The sequence below is a fragment of the Lolium perenne genome, chromosome 6 (assembly GCF_019359855.2).
Source record: "Lolium perenne isolate Kyuss_39 chromosome 6, Kyuss_2.0, whole genome shotgun sequence".
NCBI lineage: Eukaryota > Viridiplantae > Streptophyta > Magnoliopsida > Poales > Poaceae > Lolium > Lolium perenne.
This window is the reverse complement of record NC_067249.2, coordinates 159779509-159803840: the sequence shown is the minus strand read 5'-3', so window position 1 is coordinate 159803840 and position 24332 is coordinate 159779509. Positions and strand designations below refer to the sequence as shown.

General features: G+C 45.8%; 3 protein-coding genes across 5 annotated transcripts; 1 reads left to right on the top strand and 2 right to left on the bottom strand.

The window, feature by feature from the left end:
• Nucleotides 1–6960: 6960 nt before the first annotated feature.
• On the top strand, nt 6961–10379 carry LOC127307065 (long-chain-alcohol oxidase FAO2). Its single transcript, XM_051337760.2, has 3 exons — nt 6961–7365; nt 7451–7723; nt 8441–10379. Exons 1-3 carry the CDS (start codon nt 7144–7146, stop codon nt 10220–10222), a joined length of 2277 nt encoding a protein of 758 aa, XP_051193720.1. The 5' UTR covers nt 6961–7143; the 3' UTR covers nt 10223–10379.
• Nucleotides 10380–10901: 522 nt separating this feature from the next.
• On the bottom strand, nt 10902–16742 carry LOC127307067 (succinate--CoA ligase [ADP-forming] subunit beta, mitochondrial). The gene is made up of 12 exons (XM_051337764.1): nt 16520–16742; nt 16308–16418; nt 15508–15619; nt 14847–14911; nt 14225–14302; nt 13052–13126; nt 12745–12897; nt 12521–12655; nt 12168–12332; nt 11894–12016; nt 11263–11334; nt 10902–11170 (listed from the first exon to the last, which is right to left on the bottom strand). Exons 1-12 carry the CDS (start codon nt 16619–16621, stop codon nt 11093–11095), a joined length of 1269 nt encoding a protein of 422 aa, XP_051193724.1. The 5' UTR covers nt 16622–16742; the 3' UTR covers nt 10902–11092.
• Nucleotides 16743–17831: 1089 nt separating this feature from the next.
• Nucleotides 17832–23179, bottom strand: LOC127307066 (GTP 3',8-cyclase, mitochondrial). 3 transcript variants are annotated; one of them, XM_051337762.1, is made up of 8 exons: nt 22711–23179; nt 21825–22430; nt 21523–21690; nt 21196–21387; nt 20617–20685; nt 20156–20240; nt 18732–18846; nt 17832–18170 (listed from the first exon to the last, which is right to left on the bottom strand). In XM_051337762.1, exons 1-6 carry the CDS (start codon nt 23059–23061, stop codon nt 20157–20159), a joined length of 1470 nt encoding a protein of 489 aa, XP_051193722.1. In that variant the 5' UTR covers nt 23062–23179; the 3' UTR covers nt 17832–18170; nt 18732–18846; nt 20156. The 3 variants fall into 3 exon arrangements, with proteins under 3 accessions (XP_051193722.1, XP_051193721.1, XP_051193723.1); XM_051337761.1 differs by lacking the exon at nt 18732–18846 and having other exon boundaries at nt 22711–23178; XM_051337763.2 differs by lacking the exons at nt 17832–18170; nt 18732–18846 and adding an exon at nt 18209–18424.
• Between the last annotated feature and the right edge of the window lie 1153 nt (nt 23180–24332).

Here is a 24332-nt window from a genome sequence, read left to right as displayed (position 1 = left end):
GGTCACCGGAGATTTAGGTGAGGCGCCTTCGTGGCGTTCGGTGTGTGGTGTGAGTACCGCATCTTGGGGTGAGGCCTTTGTGGCGTTGGTGTGCATCGAGCAACCACACCTCAAGGTGAGCCTCTTGTGGCGTTCGGGAGCACTAAGCCACCGCACCTCTCCACCGGAGATTAGCACTCGCAAGAGTGTGAACTTCGGGATAAATCATCGTCTCCCGCGTGCCTCGGTTATCTCTATACCCGAGCTCTTTACTTATGCACCTTACCTTGTGATAGTCATCGTGCTTGAAGTTATATATCTTGCTATCACATAGTTGCTTGTATTGCTTGGCATAAGTTTATATATCTTGCTATCACATAGTTGCTTGTATTGCTTATAATAAGTTGTTGGTGCACATAGGTGAACCATAGTATGTAGGCTTTGGGCTTGACAAAGTAAACACTAGTTTTATTCCGCATTTGTTAAGCCCATCTCGTAAAAGTTTTAAATCGCCTATTCACCCCCCCTCTAGGCGACATCCGTGTCCTTTCACATGGGACCATTGGGTGTCGGCTGGTGATTAATCAAGTAAGCCGTGAGGTTAGCCGTTGCCCCTTCGACAGTTTTTGGCCTGAGCATGCCTGCGGTGTCCATAGTCATAAAAGAATTGGAGAGATTCGAAGTGATCTCCCTCGCATCATCTTCCGAAAGGCGAGGAATTCGTGGCCGATATCTTCCCGAACCTTGGTTGCTGCGGGACGCGCTTCCGTGTGATGCTCTACGTCGCTCGCTGGACTGGTCGGCTGCATGCCGGTGTCGATCGAGGTCAGCTTGCTCATTCGCTAATCGAACCTGATTCCTTTCCAAGATAGTATGATACGCGTTGAGGGTCCCTGCTGAAACTCTAGAAGGGACTCGAGTGTTATTGGCTATAGCACTACGGGCAATTTCCCACTCTTCCTCAGTGATGGTGAAATCACTATTATCGTTGCTGGCGCTATTTTCAATGTTGCGGCGTCCTCCTCGATTGACGCATGGGGTATGTTCACTTTCAGAAGGTCCTTCTCCGTTGACTGAGTTGAGGATAGCGTAGATTTGATGATGTGCCACACTCCAGGTGGCTGTCCTAGCGAGACTATCGATACTTTCTTCATCAGAGGAATACTTGGTGCTGCAGACGAACGACGTGTCATCCGAACCTAGCCCGTGCCTGGTGTCGCAGTTGAGGCAATAATACGACGTCAGATCGGACGATGCAGAATCGTCGAATCCAACGACATAGATGATGTCGAACTGCGCGGAGACGATGACGGCGAAGATGTTGGCGTTGATGTTGGTGCTGCAGACGAACGGCGTGTCATCCGAACCTAGCCCGTGCCTGGTGTCGCATTTGAGGCAATAATACGATGTCAGATCGGACGATGCAGAATCGTCGGATCCAACGACATAGATGATGTCGAACTGCACGGAGATGATGACGACGAAGATGTTGGCGTTGATGCTAATAACGTAGTCGATAGATTGACCGAGACCGGAGTCGATGCGGTCGATCCTGCAACTGATGAAGCAAAAGTCCTTGACGTGCTAGGGGCGAACGGATCAGGTAGCCAAAGGATGCCCTCGACGTCGACGCAGTAGTGGACGATCCCGAACATCATATCCAACCCGGCCCGTAGGCATGAGAAGACCGAACGAGACGAGTCGTCATGCGGAGTAAACTCGAAGGACCCGAAACGAATCGAGTTCCCCAAGCTTGGTGATGAAGGATCCGACGATGGCGTCGACGATGTTGGTGGAGTCGTAGATGACATGATCGAAGCAGCCGATGACGCGCCTTGTGCCGACAGGGTTCCCACAAACGGCGCCAATTGACGAGGGTGCACCCCGACAATGCCCACCATGAGGGGCTTAGGGTTGACGGAATCCTGCAGGTTCCTGCTTGTCTGATCTTGATTATCGAATATACCAGGTTACAAGGGGGTAGCCGATAGGCTATGGTTCTTGTCTCGTCGAGAGGCTAAGATTCTAGGGTTCTGGCTCTTGACTTGCGGTGAATCTATGTGTTGAAGTTGTGTCTCGGTAGACCCTCTCCTAGCCTTTATATAGCAGGCCAGGTCTCAACAGTTCTGTCCGGATTCGACTAAGTTACAAAGAGATCTATTCTAATCTTTCCTTGTATAGCGTCTTCTTGCCTTGTTCGTCAAGAATCCTTCTTCGGGTGAGTCTCCTTTACTAGAACCGACATATAGGCCCACCTTGGTCGTTGGGAAATCTTCATGGGCCCCTGGTTGGGCCGGAGGAGGTAGTCTAATGTTGCTTATCCGAAGGGTAATGCCCACATCAACATGTCTCTACAAAAGGTTCTTGTAGCAAGAGCAATATGTTCATGGAGACCATATTTGATGTCCTCGGGACACCACTCAAGACGTGCATCTCCACTATCTTCTCCCACTTCTTCCGTTGCCCTGGCGTTCAAAACAAGATTTCCTCCATTCCGCATACCTAGGGCACGAGCACGAGAATCCTTCGCAATCTTTGACTCAACCTTGAAAGCATCCATCTCTTGCATAAAGTCATTGGAGGACATTTTATTAAAGTTATGCATGCTCTTGAGGGTCTTTAGATCGGCCACTTCAAAAGGAAAAAGAGCATTGACATACTTCCTTTTGATCCAATCATCAACGTGAGTAACACCAAGGTTGCGAAAAGTGATAGCAAGGGACTTGAGACGGCGGTACATGTCTTGGTGATCTTCACCATCCTCTATGTAGAACCCTTCGGTAAGATTGCTAACTTCTTGGAACTTTTTGCGCCTCATACTTGAACTTCCAAGAAACACTTTAGAGAGAGTATTCCAAGATGACTTGGCGGTGGTGTCTTTATCGATGTAAGGTCTATCATCTTTACCCACGGCTTCTCGGATCATGTATAAGGAGGTGGCGTTGAGTTGGCAATCAACCACTTCCCTACGAGTCAAATTGAGAGGATTGTTAGCCTTATAACCTTCTTCAGCAATTCTCCATAATTAAATGGAGGAACAACATAGATACGACTTCATTTTAGTTTGCCGCAAATAAAAAGCTTTAGGTGTAAGCTTAGGGGGATCACCTTGTTGATTTATACGAGGGTGAGGGATGGGAGGGTTCAGAGAGTACATAAGAGGAACCTCCTAGTACAACTTGCTATCAACACTTTCCTTGGCATTAACATCTATCTTGGGAGCGGTCTCACTACCACCAACCACTTATTCCATGGTATTGACTACCGAAGGAGCACCGATGGAAGGATCTTGCACAATGAAAGTGCCATTCTCAGTAGTGGTGATAGGAGGAATAGGGGATTTAATGGGTTGCATGAGGTGCATCATCATATCTTGCAATTCTTTCATTTGACCATCTATGGAGGAGTTCATCAAGGAAATGGATGGCTCCAAATCCTTGATGTCCTTCATAGAGGCCGCAACCTTACTAGGACCCCCCTCTTCGTCCATACTCTCTTAGGCGGTAAAGCCATAAATAAGAGTCGAGGCTCTGATACCAATTGAAAGGACCGTATGGGCACCTAGAGGGGGCATGTGAATAGGTGCTAATCAAATTTTAATTCTGTTCGAATTTAGGCTTGGCACAAAAGGTAAGTTCTCTCGATATGCAATTATGTGAATTTACCTATATGACAAGGTACAAGCTAACTACACAAGATACAAGATACAAGTAGTAAAGTGCGGTAAAGGATAGAAGTAACCGAGGTGAAGCACGCAGAGACACAAGAGTATTATTCCCGTAGTTCATTCCTTTTTAGGGGAAATACATCTACGTTGGAGGGATGTGGTGCCACAAAGGCCTACCAACGCCACAAAGGCCTCACCCAATTCTCCGGTGAGCAAACCACAAAGGTTAACTCACGCTCCACTAAGCGTTAGCCTTCAAGGTGGCAACCGACACCTTTACACAAAGCTTGGGACAAAAATCCACAACTGAATTGGAGGCTCCCAAGATGTAACCACGATAGAAAGACTCGCTTCGAGGTCACCTCATGAAGAATCACAAAGAACCACAAAGGGAAATACAAATTCCTTTGGTGGAGATATGGGGATAGGTCTTCTCTACCAAATACTCAAGTGTTAGGAGATTTGAGTGGGGGAGTAGAGAGGTCTAGGCAAATGAAGCTCACAACAATGGAGGTCAAAGAAGATTTTTTCAAGTCATAGCCGCTTCGTGGAACAATCCCTCCTTTTATACTCATGCAGGGATTCCATCCGTTGGCAACCTGCATGGGCCGGTAGTACCGCCAAAGATAGGGCGGTACCACCGCCATCGACGCCAATGGTCACACACGCGCGCACATGAAAGCAGATTAGTGGCCAAGGAGATGGCCCGGAGGCACCGACCTGGCCTGGCCGAATGTGCCGCACGGTGGAGGCCCGATACCACCGTCCAGGTTGGCCCGGTACCACCGGCGCACTACCGGCACGCTACTTGTCTTCGACAAATTCGGTGGCCGGGGCAACTGGGAGGTTGCGTGCGGGGCGGTACTGCGGCGGTGGTACCGGCCAACGCCTAGCGGTACCACCGGTCGGCACAGCGCGACACATGCCCAACACCCACACGCTCATACGTACATGTTTCTTTGCTTCTCCCTTTTTTTAAAGATTTCTTTGAATGTCAATAAATAACCCATCTTCAATATCTTCAAATAAATAATATAAATACCCAAAATCTTCTCCAATAAAGTATTTCTTTGATAGAACATCGGAGAGAAAAATCGTGGGACATGGATAAAGCTCTTCAATCTTTTTGGTCAACATTTCAACAAATGTTGTCATCATTTTAAACCTACAAATCTTAGGAAAATAATTAGTTCAACAAAAACATTTTCATCAATACCAAAACCCACTTAGGAGAGACATGCACTTTCAGGAACTCGCAGAAGGAATCCATCGTCGATGTTGCTTAGATCTCAGAGGGTTCATCATCATCATCATCACCATCACCATTCGCTTTCATCTCGTCTCGAACTCTAATGAGGCTTTACACGTGTAGTTGTTTGATCCCTTTTTCTCCATTCATATAATCATGATGATGTTATTTGCCCACATGTCTGAGTAGTCCCATCTATTCTTTGGGAGATGGAGGAACCCTAGTTATATATATCATGAACTGAAATAAAGACTGTGGTGTCTTCATTTGCAACATGTATGTAGTCGTTTCCTTGAATGATATTGTGTGAAGTCGACCACACATTAGTTTCCCCCTTGGGGAACGTTGGATGAAATCATCATTGTAGGTAGTTGGTGTTTCGGGGTGAAAGTGAGAGAGTTCCATTCCATCCCATCAACTACTGTGAAAGAAGGAATACCCGATCCTAGAATTATATACGTAAACATGAGGAGATCCTTAATCACTGGTGAAATCTGGGCTCTGACGACATGCTAATATAGGAGGACCGGTGGTGGTTACGCGAGGTGCACATCACACCACACATGTGGTGAACCTTTATCTGATTCCGCCCGCGCATACGTACTACAAAGACATTATAAATCCTAATCATGTTTTACAACAATGCTAGTAGTGAATCCGCAACTTACTAAGAACTCTTTACGCTTATTGCATATTCAAATACTTAATCATCAATCGCTCTGCTCACTTTCGCTTTTATTTTATTATTATTTTGTTCACACAAACAAGCGATCACTCTACACACTCTTGCTTTGGACAAAAGAGAACTTGCAGGTACAAACAAGCAAATGTACAAAAAGACATTAAAATCATAGCAATTCAGCTCTTTATGGATTCGATACCTATCATTTTGGAATTAGCTGCTTCCACATGTACACTTGCACCTCGAGAAATCCGATGAGCTTCAAGCTACTACACTGACGGTGGGTTCTTGGGCTTTTGGCAATTGGCATATTTTGGAGGCACGAAATCAAGCTCGTAACATACGGCGTAAAAGCCAAACCCTACTCATACATGTGGTAAGATTACTAACCTATGTGGGCATAATCAAATCACATTTTTCAAGCAAAGCTCGGTTACTAGGCCCGAGTCTCTCAATCTAGCTCCAATGTGGACTCCACCGCCGTCGGGTTCTGTACTGGTAAACTCGGATGCAACGATCTTAGCAGGTGTCATCATTTGAAACATTATGGGAAATTGTCCGGTGGCTTGCAGCAGTTCACATGTATTCAGTTGCCGGAGTTTGCTGAAGCTGGGGCCCTTGGTCGAGTAGTTTCTATTGCTCAAGGGGAAGGGTTGGACAAGATCATCTTCACGACGGACTGCCTCTCCCTCATGCGGCGTCAAAATTCGCCAACCATGGATGGATCTCCTGTTGGCGTGGGGGCTGAGGAGATCAAAACCTTGGTGATGTTTTTTTTTTTTTTTTGAAACCTAGGTGATGGGTTTTTGTCTCGGTTTGGTTTGTTCATGTGAAGGGAAGCCTGAATGAAGGAGGCATATGTCAGCGAAATCGCATGTTAATGCAGCCTCTAGCGAGTCTTTTTTTTTTTAAGAAAATGTTCCAGGTTGCATCATCCAAGACGGAATTCGTTGTATTGATGTGGTTTAATCAATAAAGCATTGTTTTCAGTAAAGAAAAAAAACGAAACAACAAAGTGTAGTCGTCTGTGCAATATTCAGCAGCGTAGACGTTGAGGCTAAGCTCCGTCCTTGGCGAATCGACAAGACTGGCGAGTCGCAACGGCGATACCAGAAGGTAAGCTCGGCAGGAAGCAGGATGAGAACTCTCCGTTTTCCTGTTGCAACGTCCGTGGAGCATCCATCCGTGCGCGTGCATGTCCAGCGCACGAGCGACACCGCGTCCTGCCGTGCGGCGGCACGGCACCCTCTCCACGGCCGCCGCGCGCCGGCCAGCCGACGATGTTTGCTGCCTCCACCATTCTAGATTCAGTTCAGTTTGGTGCTCTGCATCTCTGATTCAGTTAACATAGGACGGTAAAAGAAAAAAAGTTATACCGGGATGGCTCTGAAATCCCTCATCCCTTCCGTGCAACAATGTAATCAGTGGCCGGCTGGCCGCCCATCAGTCACCATCCATCCCGTCCATCCTACAGTAGTTTAAAGCCTCAGTACGCTCCACACTGCGCTTGTCCATTACCACAGCCTCGCAGCTACTCTCCAGTGAGGAAGAAACCAGAGAGACGCCATGGGAGAGGACAAGGAGCAGAGGAGGCGGGGCCACCCTCTCCTGCGGGGAGGAGGCGCGAGGACGGAGCCCTACACGCACGGCTTCTCCGCCACCCAGATGCTGTCGCTCACGGCGGCCTGCGGTGCGCTGGTGCCGTCGCTGCCGCCCGACAGCGGCCACAGCAAGGCCGTCCGGGACTTCTTCCTCGCCTCCGCCGCCGACCCGCCCATCCCCGACGAGGTTAGCTTACCTACGACCACGTGTCCTAGTAGACCTGTGAATGGCACAGAATCGGCAAATTCACTCTGTACATGCGCGGTGTCAGGTAGCGCAGCTGATGTCGGCAATGTGCCTCCGGGAGGCGCAGGCGCTGGTGCGGACGCTGCTGTGGCTGCTGAGCACGCGGCTGGGCACGCTGGCGCTGTGCGGCGCGCGGTGCCTGTCACCCCGGTTCCCGTTCGTGCGGAGGTTCGCGGAGATGCCCGTGGAGCGGCGGGAGGACGCGCTGCGGCGGTGGAGCCGGGAGACGGTGTTCCCGCCGCTGCGCCTCTTCTTCCTCCTCCTCAAGGTCTTCTGCCTCTACGTCTTCTACTCCTTGGTAAGCAAAACCAGGCCGGCTACTCACCAAGAACTGGTACTGTACGCGTGTCTCGCTCATCAGCTGCAGGTCAATTACGTTCCAAAGTCGGAAGATTAGTTTATCTTTGCATGACAAGACAGCGTACTAGTTCATAGTACTCCTACTCATGTAAACCCATGTGGTTGCAGTACTGTAGTGTACGATTCTGGTGTACTAGCCATGGCGCCTCTGCACTCGCGCGGCAAATGCAACAATAATGGCCGCCGCACAAGCCGGAGGGGCTAGGGCCTGCGGGCGTAGCGGTAGTGTACTGTCAAACTTGCAACATCAGCCACGGGTTGTTGATGATAGTCTGACGAAACACCACTCACCACATGCATATAGGTTCCTTTGTCGGATCATCACAGTGGCCTCGTCAAACTTGCACCATATCAGTCGATTCATTAATGCTCCACAATAGACTGTAGTGATCGAAAACTTGAAGCACAACACACTGAAAACATTCCATCAAAAGAGGGAAGAACAGGGGGAAGTTTCCGAGACACGCCACTTAATTTCTTGTTGGGTTTCCCCTATTTCACCACCAAAAGTCTTGATCGCGACTTTCTCTCCAATAATTGTTCACTAACTATGATAATTCCAATCTGGCCCGTACTAGGAGGCACGATAGCAGTACTAGATTTTAAGCTGAAAACGTCAGCAACCAGCTCTGACAGTGGTGTTTCATTCCCGCAGACCGACGAGAACTCGGAGAATCCGCACTGGCAAGCAATCGGATACAGCCCGCCCACCGACGACGACGCCTTCACGGAAGAAGAAGAAGAAGCAAAGTCAACCAAGCGGCCACTGGACGACGGCGTGATCGAGACCGTCCACCACACGGACGCGTCCCTCGCGGTTGCCCTCGCCGACAAGGGCCTCACGGTCACCGATGACACGGCGCCGGACGTGTGCAGGGTCGACTGCGACGTGGCCATCGTCGGCTCGGGCTGCGGCGGGGGCGTGGCCGCCGCGGTGCTCGCGGCGGCAGGGCACAAGGTGGTGGTCGTGGAGAAGGGGAGCTACTTCACGGCGCGGGACTACACGTCCCTCGAGGGCCCGTCGATGAGCCAGCTGTACGAGCGCGGCGGGTTCGTGAGCACGCTCAGCGGCAGCGGGCTGCTCCTGGCCGGCTCCACCGTCGGCGGCGGCTCGGCCGTGAACTGGTCGGCCTGCATCAAGACGCCCGACAGCGTGCGCGGGGAGTGGGCGGGCGAGCACGGGCTCCCGCTCTTCGCCAGCGCGGAGTACACCGCGGCGATGGACGCGGTGTTCAAGCGGCTCGGCGTCACGTCGGGCTGCGAGGAGGAAGGGCTCCAGAACAAGGTGCTGCGCATGGGGTGCGAGAAGCTGGGGTACAAGGTGGAGCCGGTGGCCAGGAACTCGTCTGAGGGCCACTTCTGCGGCAGCTGCGGGTACGGCTGCCGCACCGGGGACAAGCGCGGCACGGACACGACGTGGCTGGTCGACGCCGTGGCCCGCGGCGCGGTGATCTTGACCGGGTGCAAGGCCGAGAAACTTCTGTTCAGCGACGCGGTCGCCGCGAGGGGGAGCAAGAAGAGGTGCGTCGGCGTGGTGGCTGCGAGCTCCAACCCGAAGATCGCGAGGAAGCTGGAGGTGCGCGCCAAGGTGACCGTCTCGGCGTGCGGCTCGCTGCTCACGCCGGTGCTGCTGCGCGGGAGCGGGCTCAAGAACCCGCACATCGGCAAGAACCTGCACCTCCACCCGATCGCCATGGCGTGGGGCTACTTCCCGCCGGACACGCCGGTCCCGGAGCTTCAGAAGGGCAAGATGTACGAGGGCGGCATCATCACGTCGCTGCACAAGGTGGAGGCCGGCGACGGGCTGCCGCACCGGGCCATCCTCGAGACGCCGCTGATGGGCGTGGCGGCCGCGGGGACGCAGTTCCCCTGGGTGTCCGGGCGGGACATGAAGGAGCGGATGCTCAAGTACGGCCGGACGGTGCACATCTTCTCGCTGGTCAGGGACCGCGGGTCGGGGACGGTGCACGGCGAGCGGCGGATCGCGTACCACATGGACCCGGCGGACAGGGAGAACCAGCGGGAGGGCCTGCGGCGCGCGCTGCGCGTCCTGGTGGCGGCCGGCGCGACGGAGGTCGGCACGCACCGGAGCGACGGGCAGAGGCTGAGATGCGAGGGGGCCTCCGAGAAGGCGCTCGAGGAGTTCCTGGACGGCGTGACGGTGGTGCGCGGGCCGCAGTCCAAGAGCGAGACGTGGAGCCTGTGCTGCACGGCGCACCAGATGGGCAGCTGCAGGATGGGCGCCACGGCCGAGGACGGCGCCGTCGACGCGTGTGGCGAGAGCTGGGAGGCGGAGCGGCTCTACGTGTGCGACGGCAGCGTCCTGCCGAGCGCGGTGGGCGTCAACCCCATGATCACCATACAGTCCGTGGCATACTGCCTCGCCACCGGCATCGCGGAGCAACTGAAATGCGATCTGTACTCCGGGAAGAACTAGTACAGATGAATTGTTGCAGCATGTACGCCGAATAATAAGTTCTGGTAGTGTTTGTTATACTCGTCGGTATGGTTCTCCTGAATTTCCATGAAATTGCTCAATTGTTTTATCAGTGTACTGTGTATATAAGGTAAAATTGCGAAGTGTTATCAACTCAGATTGGTCTAAGCATGTTAGGCATGCTTCATGTTAAACAGAAGAGAAGAATAGTGGGCGGGCATTCTTGGAGTGGCGATACTCGCGTGCTCGCTTTTCTTGTTGGTCTCGTTCTGGTAGCATACTAGCATATCGTAAGCCCATTCATGTAGACGCCATCATGCCATAACCACCAGAACGAGACCACACCCATGTGTTGCCGCTGCTGGACCACGTACGGATCATAATCTGCACAAGCTCATGTGAAGGCCAGACCATTTAGGCATTAACCCGCTGCGCAAGCCACGAACAGGCAGAATTTCAGGATTTACCTAGATCAAAAGATAGATCCCTCAATCGACCAAGAGCCGTGGAAATATGTTGCAGTTCAATAACAATCTATAGTCGCCAAGCAAAATCCCAGGTTATATAATTAGAGCAGCTTAGGCTGCCTAGTTAATATGCAAGTTCAAGATTGACCGGGCATTCGAAGCATAATACATACTATGTTGATCAGGGCAAAACAAGTAAACCCTACTTGAACTTGAGAAAACAATGGCTGCTCATATTTGTGCCCACATAGATTTATTAACACAGGTCACAAGTTCAAAGGAAAACTCAAAAGCGGAATCACTCCACTTCAAAAAAATGCATTTCAAGATTTCGGCCTGCGAAATCAGTAAGAGCACCACTTTAGGAAGAGGAACTTTAGACTGATATGCTACATATCATTAATCATTTGGCATATGCTTTTACGGCTTTCTCAGCTGCGTCATCAAGATCCTCTGCAGTGATCAATGTCAATCCACTTTCCTGCAACCAGAGCAACCAGTCAAGACTCGCACATGGAAGATTCAAGGCAAAGGAAACATGACTCAGGTAACTCTGATCACCAAAGCTCTTACCTTAAGAATCCTCTTCCCTTGGTCAACGTTGGTGCCTTCTAGCCGGACAACAACAGGGACCTTAAGATCAACCTGATAACCAAAGTAAAAAAATGTAAGAATATGCAACAGGCAAAGTATATAATGATGCGTTAATCAGCTAGAAAATAACAAGCTAAAGGAACATTGAGTCAAATAGCATGCAATGTATTATCGTCACATTCCTATGGAACAATAACATGCTACAGGACCACAACCAAATACAGGGGAGTACTTTTTTGATGAAAAGTCACCGATACTTAAAATAACAAGGAAAAAATATTTTCCAAAAATATAGCAGGTCGCACCAAAATATGATAACAAGACCAACCTACCGTTTCAAAAAAAAAAAAAACAAGACCAACCTACAGTGTATGCACAATACTTATCATACAACATAATCCTAAAGCAGAGCAGAAGATTGAAACGAAAATTTATCTAAAGGAGTTAAGTCGTGAAATGTGATGCAAATATTCAATTGTATATAAATGAGTTTGGCAAAAGGTTCCCCGTAGAATGGGTAAACAATAATTTTGATTTTACTAAAATGGGCTGTGAGGAAGTGGAACTACAATATGGTGCATTCCTTCAATAAAAATAACTTGATGGTTACCTGCTTAGCTGCATTTACTATTCCACTTGCTATCACGTCACATTTCATGATACCTCCAAAAATGTTCACTAGAATTGCCTTCACTCTGTCATCTGAAGTCAATATCTTAAAAGCTTCCACAACCTGAACAGAAGTTTCAGAAAAATGGTTACACTTAAGCATTTGCTGACAACATAATGTGCAAAACCAAAATTTCACATGGATTTAACAGAATTTATGCATTTCACCCAAGACCTTAATTAGAAACAGACTATGAATTGCACTTCATTTATACCTGTCCCTCTGACGCACTCCCACCAACATCAAGAAAATTGGCAGGTGTACCACCATGCAACTTGATAATATCCATCGTAGCCATTGCCAATCCTGCACCATTCACCATGCAACCAATCTCTCCATCAAGCCCGATATAGTTCAAATCTGCTTTAGCAGCGGCCACCTGTCAAGTTAGTGAAGATGAATATCTTCATCAGTTGTGATTGCTCTTACATTTGTAAGAACAATATAATCAACAAAAGTCTTCCTCCAAAAGAAGGGTTAGAGGTTTCAAAAAAAGGAAGGAGAACAGTTTCACAGAGAGCTGAACAGGAGAATAAGTACTAATGGAAATGGCAACACATCGTTTACCTCTCTGGGGTCTTCCTGTGTTGTATCACGCAGTGCAAATATTTCTTTCTGCCTAAATGCAGCATTATCATCAAAGTTCAACTTTGCATCAGCAGCAACTAGCTTTTTGTCAGCTGTCTCAGCAAGAGGATTGATCTACCCACATAAGATGTCAAAATTAGTCATAAGAATGCCAAAGGCAGGATGGATCATCGCAAACAAGGAACCACTTCCAACTGCAGTACCTCGAGCATTGTGCAGTCACTCTTGCAGAAAAGTTCATATAGCTTCTTAATCTGTTCTATAGAAGATTGTCTGTCTGCTGTCTTTGGTGCCAGACCATCAACAACTTTTCCTGCATCCTCATCAGTGATTCCCTTGAATACGTCAACAGGAACCTGGTAATACAACAAATTGAATTTAAATGTATATGTAAAGTAGCAGATTATAACGCTAAAAACTCTGATATGACAAGTGAATCTGCTACTCAAGATAGGTAGTTAGGTACACATTGATCTCAAAAAGAAGTTGAAGACAGAAGAAGTAGATAACCTTAATGATCATATCAGGGTACTTCTCTGCAAGATCTTCAATGCTCGTTCCTCCCTTGCCGCAGGCTATAATGAGCTGAAAAGAATTGAACATTAGCAATCACCATGAGAAAAAATCTAACATCACGAATCTCTCTCATTAGAACAGGGCAGAATGCATATAAACTACTAGTTTAATTGATAAATTTTACATGGTTTAGAAAAGTTTAAGTATTGGCCACACAGGCTAGAAAAATATTAATAAGTGTCCATAACAACTAATAACACCCAAGGACTTGGTTGCATCACCCCAAATGTTTTGTTCATACCGTTGCATAGCCAAGAACGTATCCTTACCAGAAACTTGTTTAATGCTACATCCACTAATTGTACAACTTAATGCATAGTGAGTTACTAATGCGACAGACCGTTATTACATGAGTAAAGATTAATGTGAAGGTTTATTAGATCATGGTATTTATGGAAATGGAAAAATGATCCACAAAAATAAATACATTAATCAATTTAAAATGATTGGGTTAACTTGCTACATCAGGTAAAGAGCAAAGAGCAATTCATTATTCTCATTAAAATATTATCCGCATTTTGATTGTATGCATATTCATGTATAGAATCTTATAAAATTATCATGGAAAAGGAATTCAGGATCAGCATCCTAAACAAATTTGGAATGAAAACAATCCAGAAAACAATGTAGCAAGCACTAAGAAGTCATTTGGTATCCATCATTTGGGCCTGAAATCCTGGAATTCATTTTGGAATTCCATAGGTAGGCTGTTTGGTTACCACAGAATTGGACCGTCATTTCATTTATGAAATCCAGCAAAATGATGCCATGGGTAAACACGATTCCGAGCTGAGACCTGTCATTTGCATTTCTGTATGGAAGCCACTTACAAATTCAATATTAAATTCTGCTGTCATTTGCAATTCCTGTGGCAACCAAACAAGTGTCCATTTCTAGAATTACAATGTAAATGAAATGAATACATGTATTCATTTCACAATGCTACAAATGAAACGAAAGCCTGGCTTCCAAACGACCTCTAAGAGCTGTCAACTTTGGCACTTATACATGACAAAGTTTGTAATATAGACTGCACTGATTTATAAAAAAACGGCTGGGCAATGAAAATGACAAAAAGAAAAAGCTGGTAAGTGGACAGTGACATACTGGACCAGCAGTCTGCCTATCAAGGGTGATGGCAAAGTACATCTCATTAACAAGTGACATTTTCTCACATAAGTAGACCTGTCAAAGAGAGCAGAAAAAATATCAGTAGTTACAAATATTTCAGTGACACAAGCAGACAACATAACCACATGACGAAAATGTAATTCAAATATATTACCTGAGAAAGTTGAACTGCATATGTACTATGTTACTAAAAACAACTCAATAACATATGTTTTAAATTAACAAGGGGAGTGGGGAGAACTATTGTAATTGCACGTCGCCATAAATAGACTAGGTACAGTGCTATGGCCCGTCAACTGTGTTTTATTAATATTTCTTACTTCATATGAGAGTATGTAGACCAAAAAGCAGTGTATCTGAGGTTATTGTGCATACAGCATACATCTAGAAACTACTTAGGTGCGTATGGAGCCTATGGAAGATTGGAAGCTACAACTTGATTGCTAAAGAGTAAAAAAAATATCTACAGCCCTAATTCTTGCAAAGCTACACATGGCAGCTGAAACCGTGGACAGAATAACATAGTCGTGTAAAAGAATAAAGAACAGCAAACCAATCACAGTAAATAAAGAAATAGGGAAGATTGGCAAAAACTAACCTTGCCCACAACCTTCCCCTGTGGACCAGTTTGTTTTGTTACCAGAACCTGGTTAAGCATTTTAGCTGCAGAGGAGTCAGTACAAACACTCCATAGTGAAAGAACATGCACAACCAACTCGACGTAGCTACAATTTAGTTAACTGACTCTGAAGAAAATGTTAAATGACAGGACTATATGCCACTACAAATCCAATGGATGCATCATAAATGACAGCACTACATGCCACTAGAAATCCAATGGATGCAAGTTCAATTGGAAAAGCACATTCATTCTGAACCAGAACATTAAATAACGAACCACTCGGAGCTGCCAACAAAGGTGTGGACAGAACCTATCTATCCAAGAAAAAACGCCTACAACAGATCAGTTTAACTAAATCTGAATGTGATTATCATGTCACCTCATACCAGTAGTGAGTTTAAGTTGCAATTTTCGCTGTGGCAACTGATAAATTTGATGCCAACAGTTAGACACAACCAACAAAATGAACGTATTTTCAATTTTTTCATGTGTTGTGTACCATAAAATTGGCCTGGTGGGTCAAATTTCTAGTTTAGTCCAGGCAAGAGTAATAGATACTTGGAACACAATAGCTTCAAAAACTGGCAACATGAACCTGCATCTAGTATAATGTAAACCATCTCTCTCAAAGACTAACCTGCTAGGCTTTCAGCCTCCTCAGCCTTAACAATATGAACGCCGCCCTGCAGTCCACTTTTGAAAGTTCCCAATCCACGGCCACCAGCAAGGATTTGGCTTTTCACAACGATCTGCAACAATGCCATCTTTTAGAGACGGCTGAACTACGGACAAGCTACGATACATACAGCGCCCGAAATATATTGGGGACGAGAATCCGCTATATTTAATATTTGGAGAGCACTGCACGGACTAAACCATCTGCTGACACGATATTAAACAAAGCTACGCAAGCATTTAAATACTGAGAAGAAAGTGCGCCCTTGTCTCAGCTAATAACACAGTTCTTGAAGAAAATAGAGGTTATTATTAGAAGTCATAAAGGTTGCAAGAATTCGAGTGTCCAAACAGCGTTATAATTACATGAGGAAATATAGCTGGGAGCCCGTGACACGACTCGTGGCTCTATTTTCAGGGCCGTGAAGTGGCTTTACTCCCGTACGTTATAGAATTTTTGGCAACAGAGAATATAATACGATCATAGCATGAATTGCCCGAATGAAGCAATCGGAACGCACAGACACTATGGGAACCAATAGCCTCCCCTTTACAATATATCCCACATTACAGCGTCATTAACAAACCTACATTTCTACCAACCCAATCCTGATTCAACAGGAATTCGCGGTAGACTAGATTCGCTAACACGTTTCAATAACATGATACGCGTGTCACGGCACAAGCCTCGCATTTGCACAGGTGAAACATAACAAAAGGCACAGAAAAAAAACAGATTAGTAGCCTAAAAGGTAGCATCACCTCCTTCTCACTGGGGAAGACGTTCTTCAGAACCTCCTTGACCTCCTGCACGGACCCCACCACCGCGCCCTTGGGCACGTTGATCCCGAACTTCCCCATCAAGTCCGCGCCCTGCGACACACACGCGCAGAGGAACCCTAGCTCGTGTCAGACCGGTCGAGAATCAAGCGAATCCGCAACAGATGCGAAAATGGAGGGGGCGGGATCTGCACCTGGTACTCGTGGATGTTGAGGCGGCGGAGCTGCTGGTGCTGCCATTTGCCGCCGACGGAGAGGGCGCGGGACGCCAGCCTCCCGAGCGATCCGCGAACCATGGCTGCTGCGGCGGCGGATTGGGCGGCTCCGATCCGGAAACCCTACAGGCGTGCGTGGGGGAGGAAGGCACGGACGCTCTTTTCGCTCTTCCTCTTTGCGGTTCGGTTTCGATTTTTAGGCTTTTCTTTTCTTTCTTGCGGAAGGGTGCGGCTGCGCCGGGCAGATGGACTAGTTCGCGTAGGACGGAGCGCTGATTTAGGATCGCGGATGGTTGACTGACGTGTGGGTCCAGGGTTTGTGGGGCTCACATGTCATTTGCCTGGGACAAAATTAGTGTGCTTTTTCTAGGGTGAAAATGAAAAGGCGTTGCTCTGTTTCGACTGTTGAATGGGCCAACCAGCCCAGTTCGTCGGGCAGTATGTACCATGGGCCGGCGAAATAAGATGTCTGGTCATCGCCCATCCCCAATTCTTCATGTGTTCCCAACTTTAATCTTCAGCATCTATCTAGTCTAGAAAAACATTAATCTTCAGACTTAAATCAGACTAGCTCAACTCGTCAACGACTTCATCTTTTAGTAGTTGTCAAAAAACAAAAAGGACTCCGTGGTGTTCGTTACCAGAAAAGGACTTCATGTTTGTTTTAGTACGCTTCACTGTATGAGGGAAACGTTTACGTGTGAATATTGTACGATTCTTTCTTCAGGGGGGGAATCCATGAGGGAATTGTTCTATCATCCCCGTTGTTCTTACGGGAGATCAATGTGCAAACAAGGGGCAAAAGACATACATACATCCCCTGAAAAGATAGATACAGTAAACATGTTGATTACTTGCGCATCAAAATGTATACTGGAAACCATTGCCATTTCTACTTGGCAGGCATGCATGTTAAACAAGTTGATTTTCTACCAGGAGAATGCAATCCACAAAGTCTGACCGCCATAATTTTTCTGTCATATAAGCAGGAGTCAGCTTTTCTCTTCTGCTTAAAAATGTCAAAAGGAAATTTCGGTAATTTTCCTCTTGCGTTTCAGGATTTGTCGCATGTTCGGATTCTCAAAGTTTTAGGAGTTACAAAGTACAGATTCTTTAGTTGACTGCTTGCTTGAGCTAATCCACACTGAAAAAAAAAAAGGTTAATCTGGTCTCAGCTGATAGATATTTTCTTGCTCTCTGTCTATTGCTCTCCCTTTCATTCATGCATGAAACTGAGTGACAAATAGTTGCCTACGTTCTGGGAAGTGGCAGCTCAAAAAACACTGGTCTATGGTGGCATACAATCAATTTCTTCATTCCATAATACTAATACATTACAACATGAATATTATACAACTTAGCAACAGCTGAATTTGAGAAGGATACATTGTACAACATAAACAGTTCAGTCTGTGGTATGTGTTGTCAAAAGTACAAACATGTCAAGACTGATCGGTGTGAGGTTCCGAAATGCTGTTTCGCAAGTAAGGGACTGCATTTTCTAAGTATTTAAATGCTGACTTCTGGGTTTCCTGTTTCCGGAGCTAAATGTGTAACATTTGTCCGGAAACAACAGCAATAACATTTTTTCTTAGTCGCACGCAGGTGAGAAGGAACTCGGGCGCTGATCCTGGTAAGAGAAAGGGAAAGGTAAGGGCGAGTACCGATGGGTCTCTATACAGTCATACAATATTGCCAGTTTCAGTTTTGCATACTGCATCTAATAACCTTTGTGAGCAATAAGTGCCAAATAAGTAATAGCAAGGTTTTGAAACCATACTTTTATAAAAGCACTGGGAAGAATTCATGGTATGTTCCTTCGTGAGCTAGCAATACTACAAGACCATGAGTCAAAATGATTCACTTGCGGGCTTCCCTAGGTTCCTAATAAAGAAGAAAAAATCACAACAACTCTAGTTCATGATTAACAGGGAAGTAGCATTTTGGTGGTGTTGGAGTAAAAAGAAATGCAGCTCCAGTTCTGTACCACAAGTTAAAGAAACAGAATAGAATTTAGAATATCTTTACTATTAGTTTTGGATCGGTTGTGGTCGTACGTGATAAAACCATCGTACGTCAAAAAGACCATAATCGCTAAAAAAACCAGTAGCACTTATCGCTAAAAAACCGGTTATCGTACGTCAAAGGATATGTGCCCGTGTTGGAGTCCAGCACGTTAATCTATTCTTACCAAGTCGTGCTAGCTGTGGGCTTCAGGCGATCCTGGCAAACGCTCCCGTGAAAGTCGGATCGATCGTGGCCCAGCTGTCCGTGTAGTATAAGGACTGGATCGAATCTCGGCATCGCTGTTATCAGAGAAAGTTAGTTCAACCGTGTAGAACCAAGCGCCGGAACCCACGATGATCATTCTTGTGCCCTTGCAACGGTCGGAAGGGTTCGTGAGATCAACCCTCAGCAGCCTTTGAGTTTTGCAAATTACGGCATGTATTTAGGTAAGTGTTCAGCATGGTTTTAATTGCTTTATTGATTTGACCGTTGGCGAAACCTTCACCAAGTTCACAACTTAGCAGCGTCTCCTGATCGGAGTATCATCAGGCAGTAAAATTCTTGTTTGTCACTTATTGTTAGTACCAATGTGTGCGGCGTCGTGTTTTTCAGTTCTGGCGTAGCTGAACCTTATTCCTCAACCAGAATTTGCAATTGCGTATGTTAGGATGGGCATCAATTGGGAGCTACCATTTGTCAAGGAAGAAACTAGGCATTCTAGCGGGCAACAAGCTGCATGTACGTGCTTTAGTTCATTTCTTAAAAAAGTTATCAATTTATTAAAATCAACGGTGACGGAAACACACACACCCATGCGTCTTATGCGTGCATACACACACGCATGAGTGTTTTTGACACCATTCATTTTGCGTTGAGATTTGAATAAAACGAGAAAAGAGAAAGCTACTTTTCCATCAACCAAGGCGAGCGTGAATCTCGATAAAAATCAACGGTGGCGGAAACACCCACACCTATGTGTGTGTGCAAAATTCATTCTCAATGTATTGTTCAGTTTATAAAACATATCTATATCTTTGAATTTAATTATTCTAATCTTACAGTTTATGGTATTTGTGTATATTTATGCCATAGCAACGCATGGGCATTAAAATATTTCTCATAATGCAGTGACTTATATTTTATTTAAAAGCGCTATATATGGGTTTTTTATGCATAGCCAGCCATGCACTTTTTTTTTTGTTTCTTCCATTGTATAGGCATCATGCAAAGTCGGTCATTTTCAACATTGTTATAATTTTAAATATACCAAGTTACAGTATTATGAGTAGAAAATTTTCAACACGAAATTTAAATGTTCTTATGTGAGAAGGTTTAGAAGCCTTTTAAATATGCCAACTTACAATATTATGAGTACACAAATTTCCACATGAAATTTACATGTTCTTATGTGAGCAGGTTCAGAACCATTTGATGTGCGCGAGATGAAGTTCTATTTAGGTCAGCCCTAGCAACGCACGGGTATTTTTGCTAGTCCTAGATAGTCTAAGAAGCAGCCGTGAATTATTTTTGTTTGAACTCCAAGAAAAAGAACAGTTAAAGTTACCGCTAATCCTTTCATCAAGGGTAGAGAAAGTTCCTAGAGGATACCTTAGCCACCAATATGTATCATTGGTCTATTTGCTGTCTTGGCAATATCAAACATCCCAGCATGTTTAGCTTTTTTCCTTTTAACCTGCCAAATGGAGGTGGCTATTGAGATTCAGATCATTCGGTTAGTAAAGAAACATATGAGGATTTCCCGAACAAAGAACATAATGCCAACGAACATATGCGATGTTTGGAACATGAAATGGAAGTCAAAGTGAACATTTTACTGTCTGCTTTTGCGCATGTGGTAGGTTGGGGAGGGGTGGGGGACTCAATTATCTTTATGTGCAAAGGAATGGTACATGTAACAAAGAAACAGTACTAAAAAGAACTTTTGGTATTCTACTTCAATGAAATGAGTGGTGAAAATTGTCAATGCAAGTTCAATATTTGACAAACAGAACAACAAAATGTATAACTCTTTCATATAAGAGATGGCAACCAAGTATCTCTCCACGTACCGCAGCACTAATTATTTCCTTCAGTCCAGCATCATCAATACCAGAATGAATAGGCTCTCTCAGGCTCACCTGTAGAAGTCATGACACTTGCATTCATTTCTGTTTTATTTACATAAAAAGGAAAACTGTAGTACCTATATGAAATTGGATGCTCACATATTGACAGTGATTAGCTTATGCATATTTTGACCCAAAATCAGTAGTTAAATGTTGACTGCTTACAGAATAAGAAATACAGTACACCAGAAATTTTAACATCTGAACTGAACATGTTATTTTCTAATATGCAGATGGCTCAGAAAAAGGAAGGCAAATTTTCATCGCAACTGTACATTTGGATGGCATTAATATTACTTCCATTTGATGCAGAAACCAGTACAATTCAGGAAAATTACTGGGACCAGGAACTATTTGGTTTACTGACCTCTTAATTAATTACTGAGTTTGTTCATTAAACCCTGACACAGTAGTGCTATTAGCAAATTTCTAGAGTGAAAATTATAAGAAAAACACATCCATGGAGAACATGCACATGACAATAAAAATCAAAACATTGACAAAGCAAGCAGATCAACATACCTCTGAGGGCCCAAATAAGCATACTTTGAAGTTGCCATCCGCCAGTAGTCGCAATCTATTGCAGCCAGCACAAAAATGCTCTGTCATTGATGTAATAAATGAAATTGTTCCAACATGCCCATCAATCTTGAAATTCTTTGCAGTGTCTGAAGGGTGGTCTTTAAGTCTCTCTACGCCTTCAAAATGTTGACGCTGATATTAAAGAGCACGTAAGTAAATTATTTTTAGCTTACATAATAAATATACAACAGAAATATGTCAAAGCTACATGTTGGGAGGATGAATACAATGGTGTCAAACAAAGTTAACTTCAGATGTGGTACTTACCACTTTATCCATTATTTCCGCATAAGGGACCAGCTTCTTGACATTCCAAACATTACCATCAAATGGCATGAACTCGATAAATCTAACATTAATAGGTTTGTGTCTGGTCAATTCAACAAAATCACAGATTTCATCATCATTCATTCCACGCATGACAACGCAATTAATCTGGCAACAGAAAAAAGGACAACGTCAAATATCTCAACAAACTATGTACTGTACTAACTGAATATATATCTCTACTTTGTAAATAATATTCGAAAAGAAAGGACTGGGAAAAATTAGCATGCAAAACTGCATACCTTCACAGGGTTATATCCAAGTTCTATGGCAGTATCTATTGATTCCATGACCTTTGAGTGCCCTTTACGCCTCGTCATGAATTCAAACTTTGCAGGGACCAATGTGTCCAAGCTAATATTTAAAGCATTAAGACCACATTCTTTCAGTCTTGGAAGCTTCTTGGAGAGAACGATCCCGTTTGTGGTAATTGCAAGAGTTTTCAGTCCCTTCAGGCCAGAAAGATGTAAACAAATGTCTTCGAGATCTTTTCTAACTGTTGGTTCTCCACCAGTTAATCGGATCTTGTCCACACCAGAAGTAACAAAAAGACTGGCAACTCGAATTAGCTCATCATGTGACAGAAGGTCTGACTTCGGAGTGAGCTCGACTCCTTCAGCGGGCATACAGTATTGACATCTCAGGTTACAGCGCTCAGTCAAGGAGATTCTTAAGTAATTGTGAAACCTCCCAAATGAATCGATAAGCATATCTGACGTCGGTATTTCCACTGGTAGAGCCTCTGGCTTGGTAGCACAAGAAGTCGCATATGTACTGGAGCAACCACGGCTATAAGTTGAAGAGGGAGTCCTGGTCAAACTTTGCAGTCCTACGCTCATGGTATCAAACTGCAAAATATGGTGAACTGTTATATGGGCACACAAAAACTGATATAGAAAGAGAAAATTGAAAAATCATATCCAAAAGCTGCTACACTGCGTCGCTGTTAAAGAAAAGCTAATCTCAGTACGAGTTCTGTGCCGGGATACAGAATGAATTTGCTACATACTAGCTATTGCAACCAATACTCCAACAACCGTTAGTATTAAATCCCGAACAATACTACTACATGCTAGTAAGATGTTAGTACAAAAGAAGAAAAGCTATGATGAACTCGGAATTGCTCACCGGAGAACGAAAGCTGTCCCCAATTAGACCTCGGCGAAGCACCTCGCCGGCGAAGCGGAGGGGGCGAGCAGAGGAGAGGCCGCGAACTTGTGGTAGCAGCAGCTGTGGACGAGGCAAAAACGAGGATGAACGGGGGAGGGGGCAGGGGACAGGAGTAGCCGGTGGCGGGGCGGTGGGGAAGCAGCTCGACGGCGTCGAGCGCGTCGCCGGTGAGCCCCATGGCTCCCTCTCCCTCACGACTCCACCGGAGGTGGGGAAGGAAGAGACGGCCTGGGAGGTCGGCGCTCGCCGGGACGCGGAGAGGAGGCGACGGCGGAGACTCGAGGTCACATGGGAGGCGGCGGGCTGCATCGGGGCTGATTCTTCAACTGGCTGGTGGGGTCAACTCGATTGTACGGCAGACTGTTGGACTGGGAGGATGGAGTGAGCTGAACCAATTTTTCTTTGAACTTCACATGCCTGCCTAGGGACGTTGCCGGATGCTGGGCACCTACGTTTGGTGTTGGGAAAAAAATAGTTTTGTATCCCGACTTTAGAAAAGTACCACCGAAAGATTGGGCTGCAGAAAAATACCACTAAAAGCTTACTCCGTTATTGATTTGTACCATCACCGTTAACTCCACGTGAATTGGAGCTAAAAACAAATGAATCAGGGAGAGTATTAGGGGATTATTAAGGGAAAATATAAGAGTTCTATCCACGCATAAAGGGAAGAAAAATTCATTCGAACCGGAAGAATATAAGAGAATTAGTGGAGATTGCCCGTATGAAACTTCAACAACATTCACCCCCTTTCAAATCTCTGCTCATGGAATCTCTGCCCGTATGAACTACAGAATCTCCAAGACTAAATTTACACTATGGAAGATGCCATCTCTGCGACCGCACAGGGCCTCCCAATTCATGGGGCCTCCAAATCTAGTGTTAATCAACGGGAAGTTTAGTAGTCGGGCCTTCGATTCACTGAGCCATGCCACTGATTCCAAAAAAAGGCAGTACTAGTATGATGAGGAAATCTACCACCGCATTAATCCAAAGGCCTCCACAAGTCTCCCACGCCTCTTTCTTCTCTCTATCTTGATTTTCTCTTCCAGCGACGAGTGGCCGGGTCTGTTTATCTTCCAGTCGCGATTAGCTCCGTGGTGATTTTCCTTCAAAAGAAAATATCCTTGGTGATTTCCCCCAGAATATATCCGATTTTTGCAGTGAACATGTCTCAAACTCCATCTATTTGTATGATATTTTTCTCCAAATTTCTCATCTCTCCCACTCTCTCATCAGGTTCTTCCGAACCCCTTGTTGCTTGTTGTTGCCCCTGCGATCTGGCGTATCTCGATTGCCTGAATTGTTTAGTCGTTGATTGATCAAAAGGATTGGAGGAGGAATTGGACGATTTGCACAAAAATAACCCAAAAGTGAAAGAAAAGCACAGACTGACCCTCTGGCGAAACTATTTCACCAATCTAACCCTTTTGTGTGGCGTCCCTCCCACGGGCGCCACACATGCCTATGTGGCGCCCCTCCTGCCGGCGCCACTGGCCCAGCCGACGTGGCCCCCTCGCCGCTAAGCTGGTCTGCCGATCCGACGTGGCAGCATGTATGGCGCCCCTCCCAACGGCGCC

Bases quoted from the DNA above. Each gene is read 5' to 3' on its own strand.
- LOC127307067 (XM_051337764.1), bottom strand. From the start codon at position 16,621: ATGGTTCGCGGATCGCTCGGGAGGCTGGCGTCCCGCGCCCTCTCCGTC. The intron at 12,898-13,051 runs GTTATCTACTTC...TTGTATTACCAG, and splicing joins ACCCTGATATGATCATTAAG to GTTCCTGTTGACGTATTCAA. The intron at 11,335-11,893 runs GTAACCATCAAG...TTTGGTTATCAG, and splicing joins TAGTAAATGCAGCTAAGCAG to GTTGATCTTAAGGTCCCTGT.
- LOC127307066 (XM_051337762.1), bottom strand. From the start codon at position 23,061: ATGCAGCCCGCCGCCTCCCATGTGACCTCGAGTCTCCGCCGTCGCCTC. The intron at 22,431-22,710 runs GTGAGCAATTCC...CATATTTTGCAG, and splicing joins GGGACAGCTTTCGTTCTCCG to TTTGATACCATGAGCGTAGG. The intron at 21,691-21,824 runs GTATGCAGTTTT...TTCTGTTGCCAG, and splicing joins TTGGATATAACCCTGTGAAG to ATTAATTGCGTTGTCATGCG.
- LOC127307065 (XM_051337760.2), top strand. From the start codon at position 7,144: ATGGGAGAGGACAAGGAGCAGAGGAGGCGGGGCCACCCTCTCCTGCGG. The intron at 7,366-7,450 runs GTTAGCTTACCT...GCGCGGTGTCAG, and splicing joins ACCCGCCCATCCCCGACGAG to GTAGCGCAGCTGATGTCGGC. The intron at 7,724-8,440 runs GTAAGCAAAACC...TCATTCCCGCAG, and splicing joins TCTACGTCTTCTACTCCTTG to ACCGACGAGAACTCGGAGAA.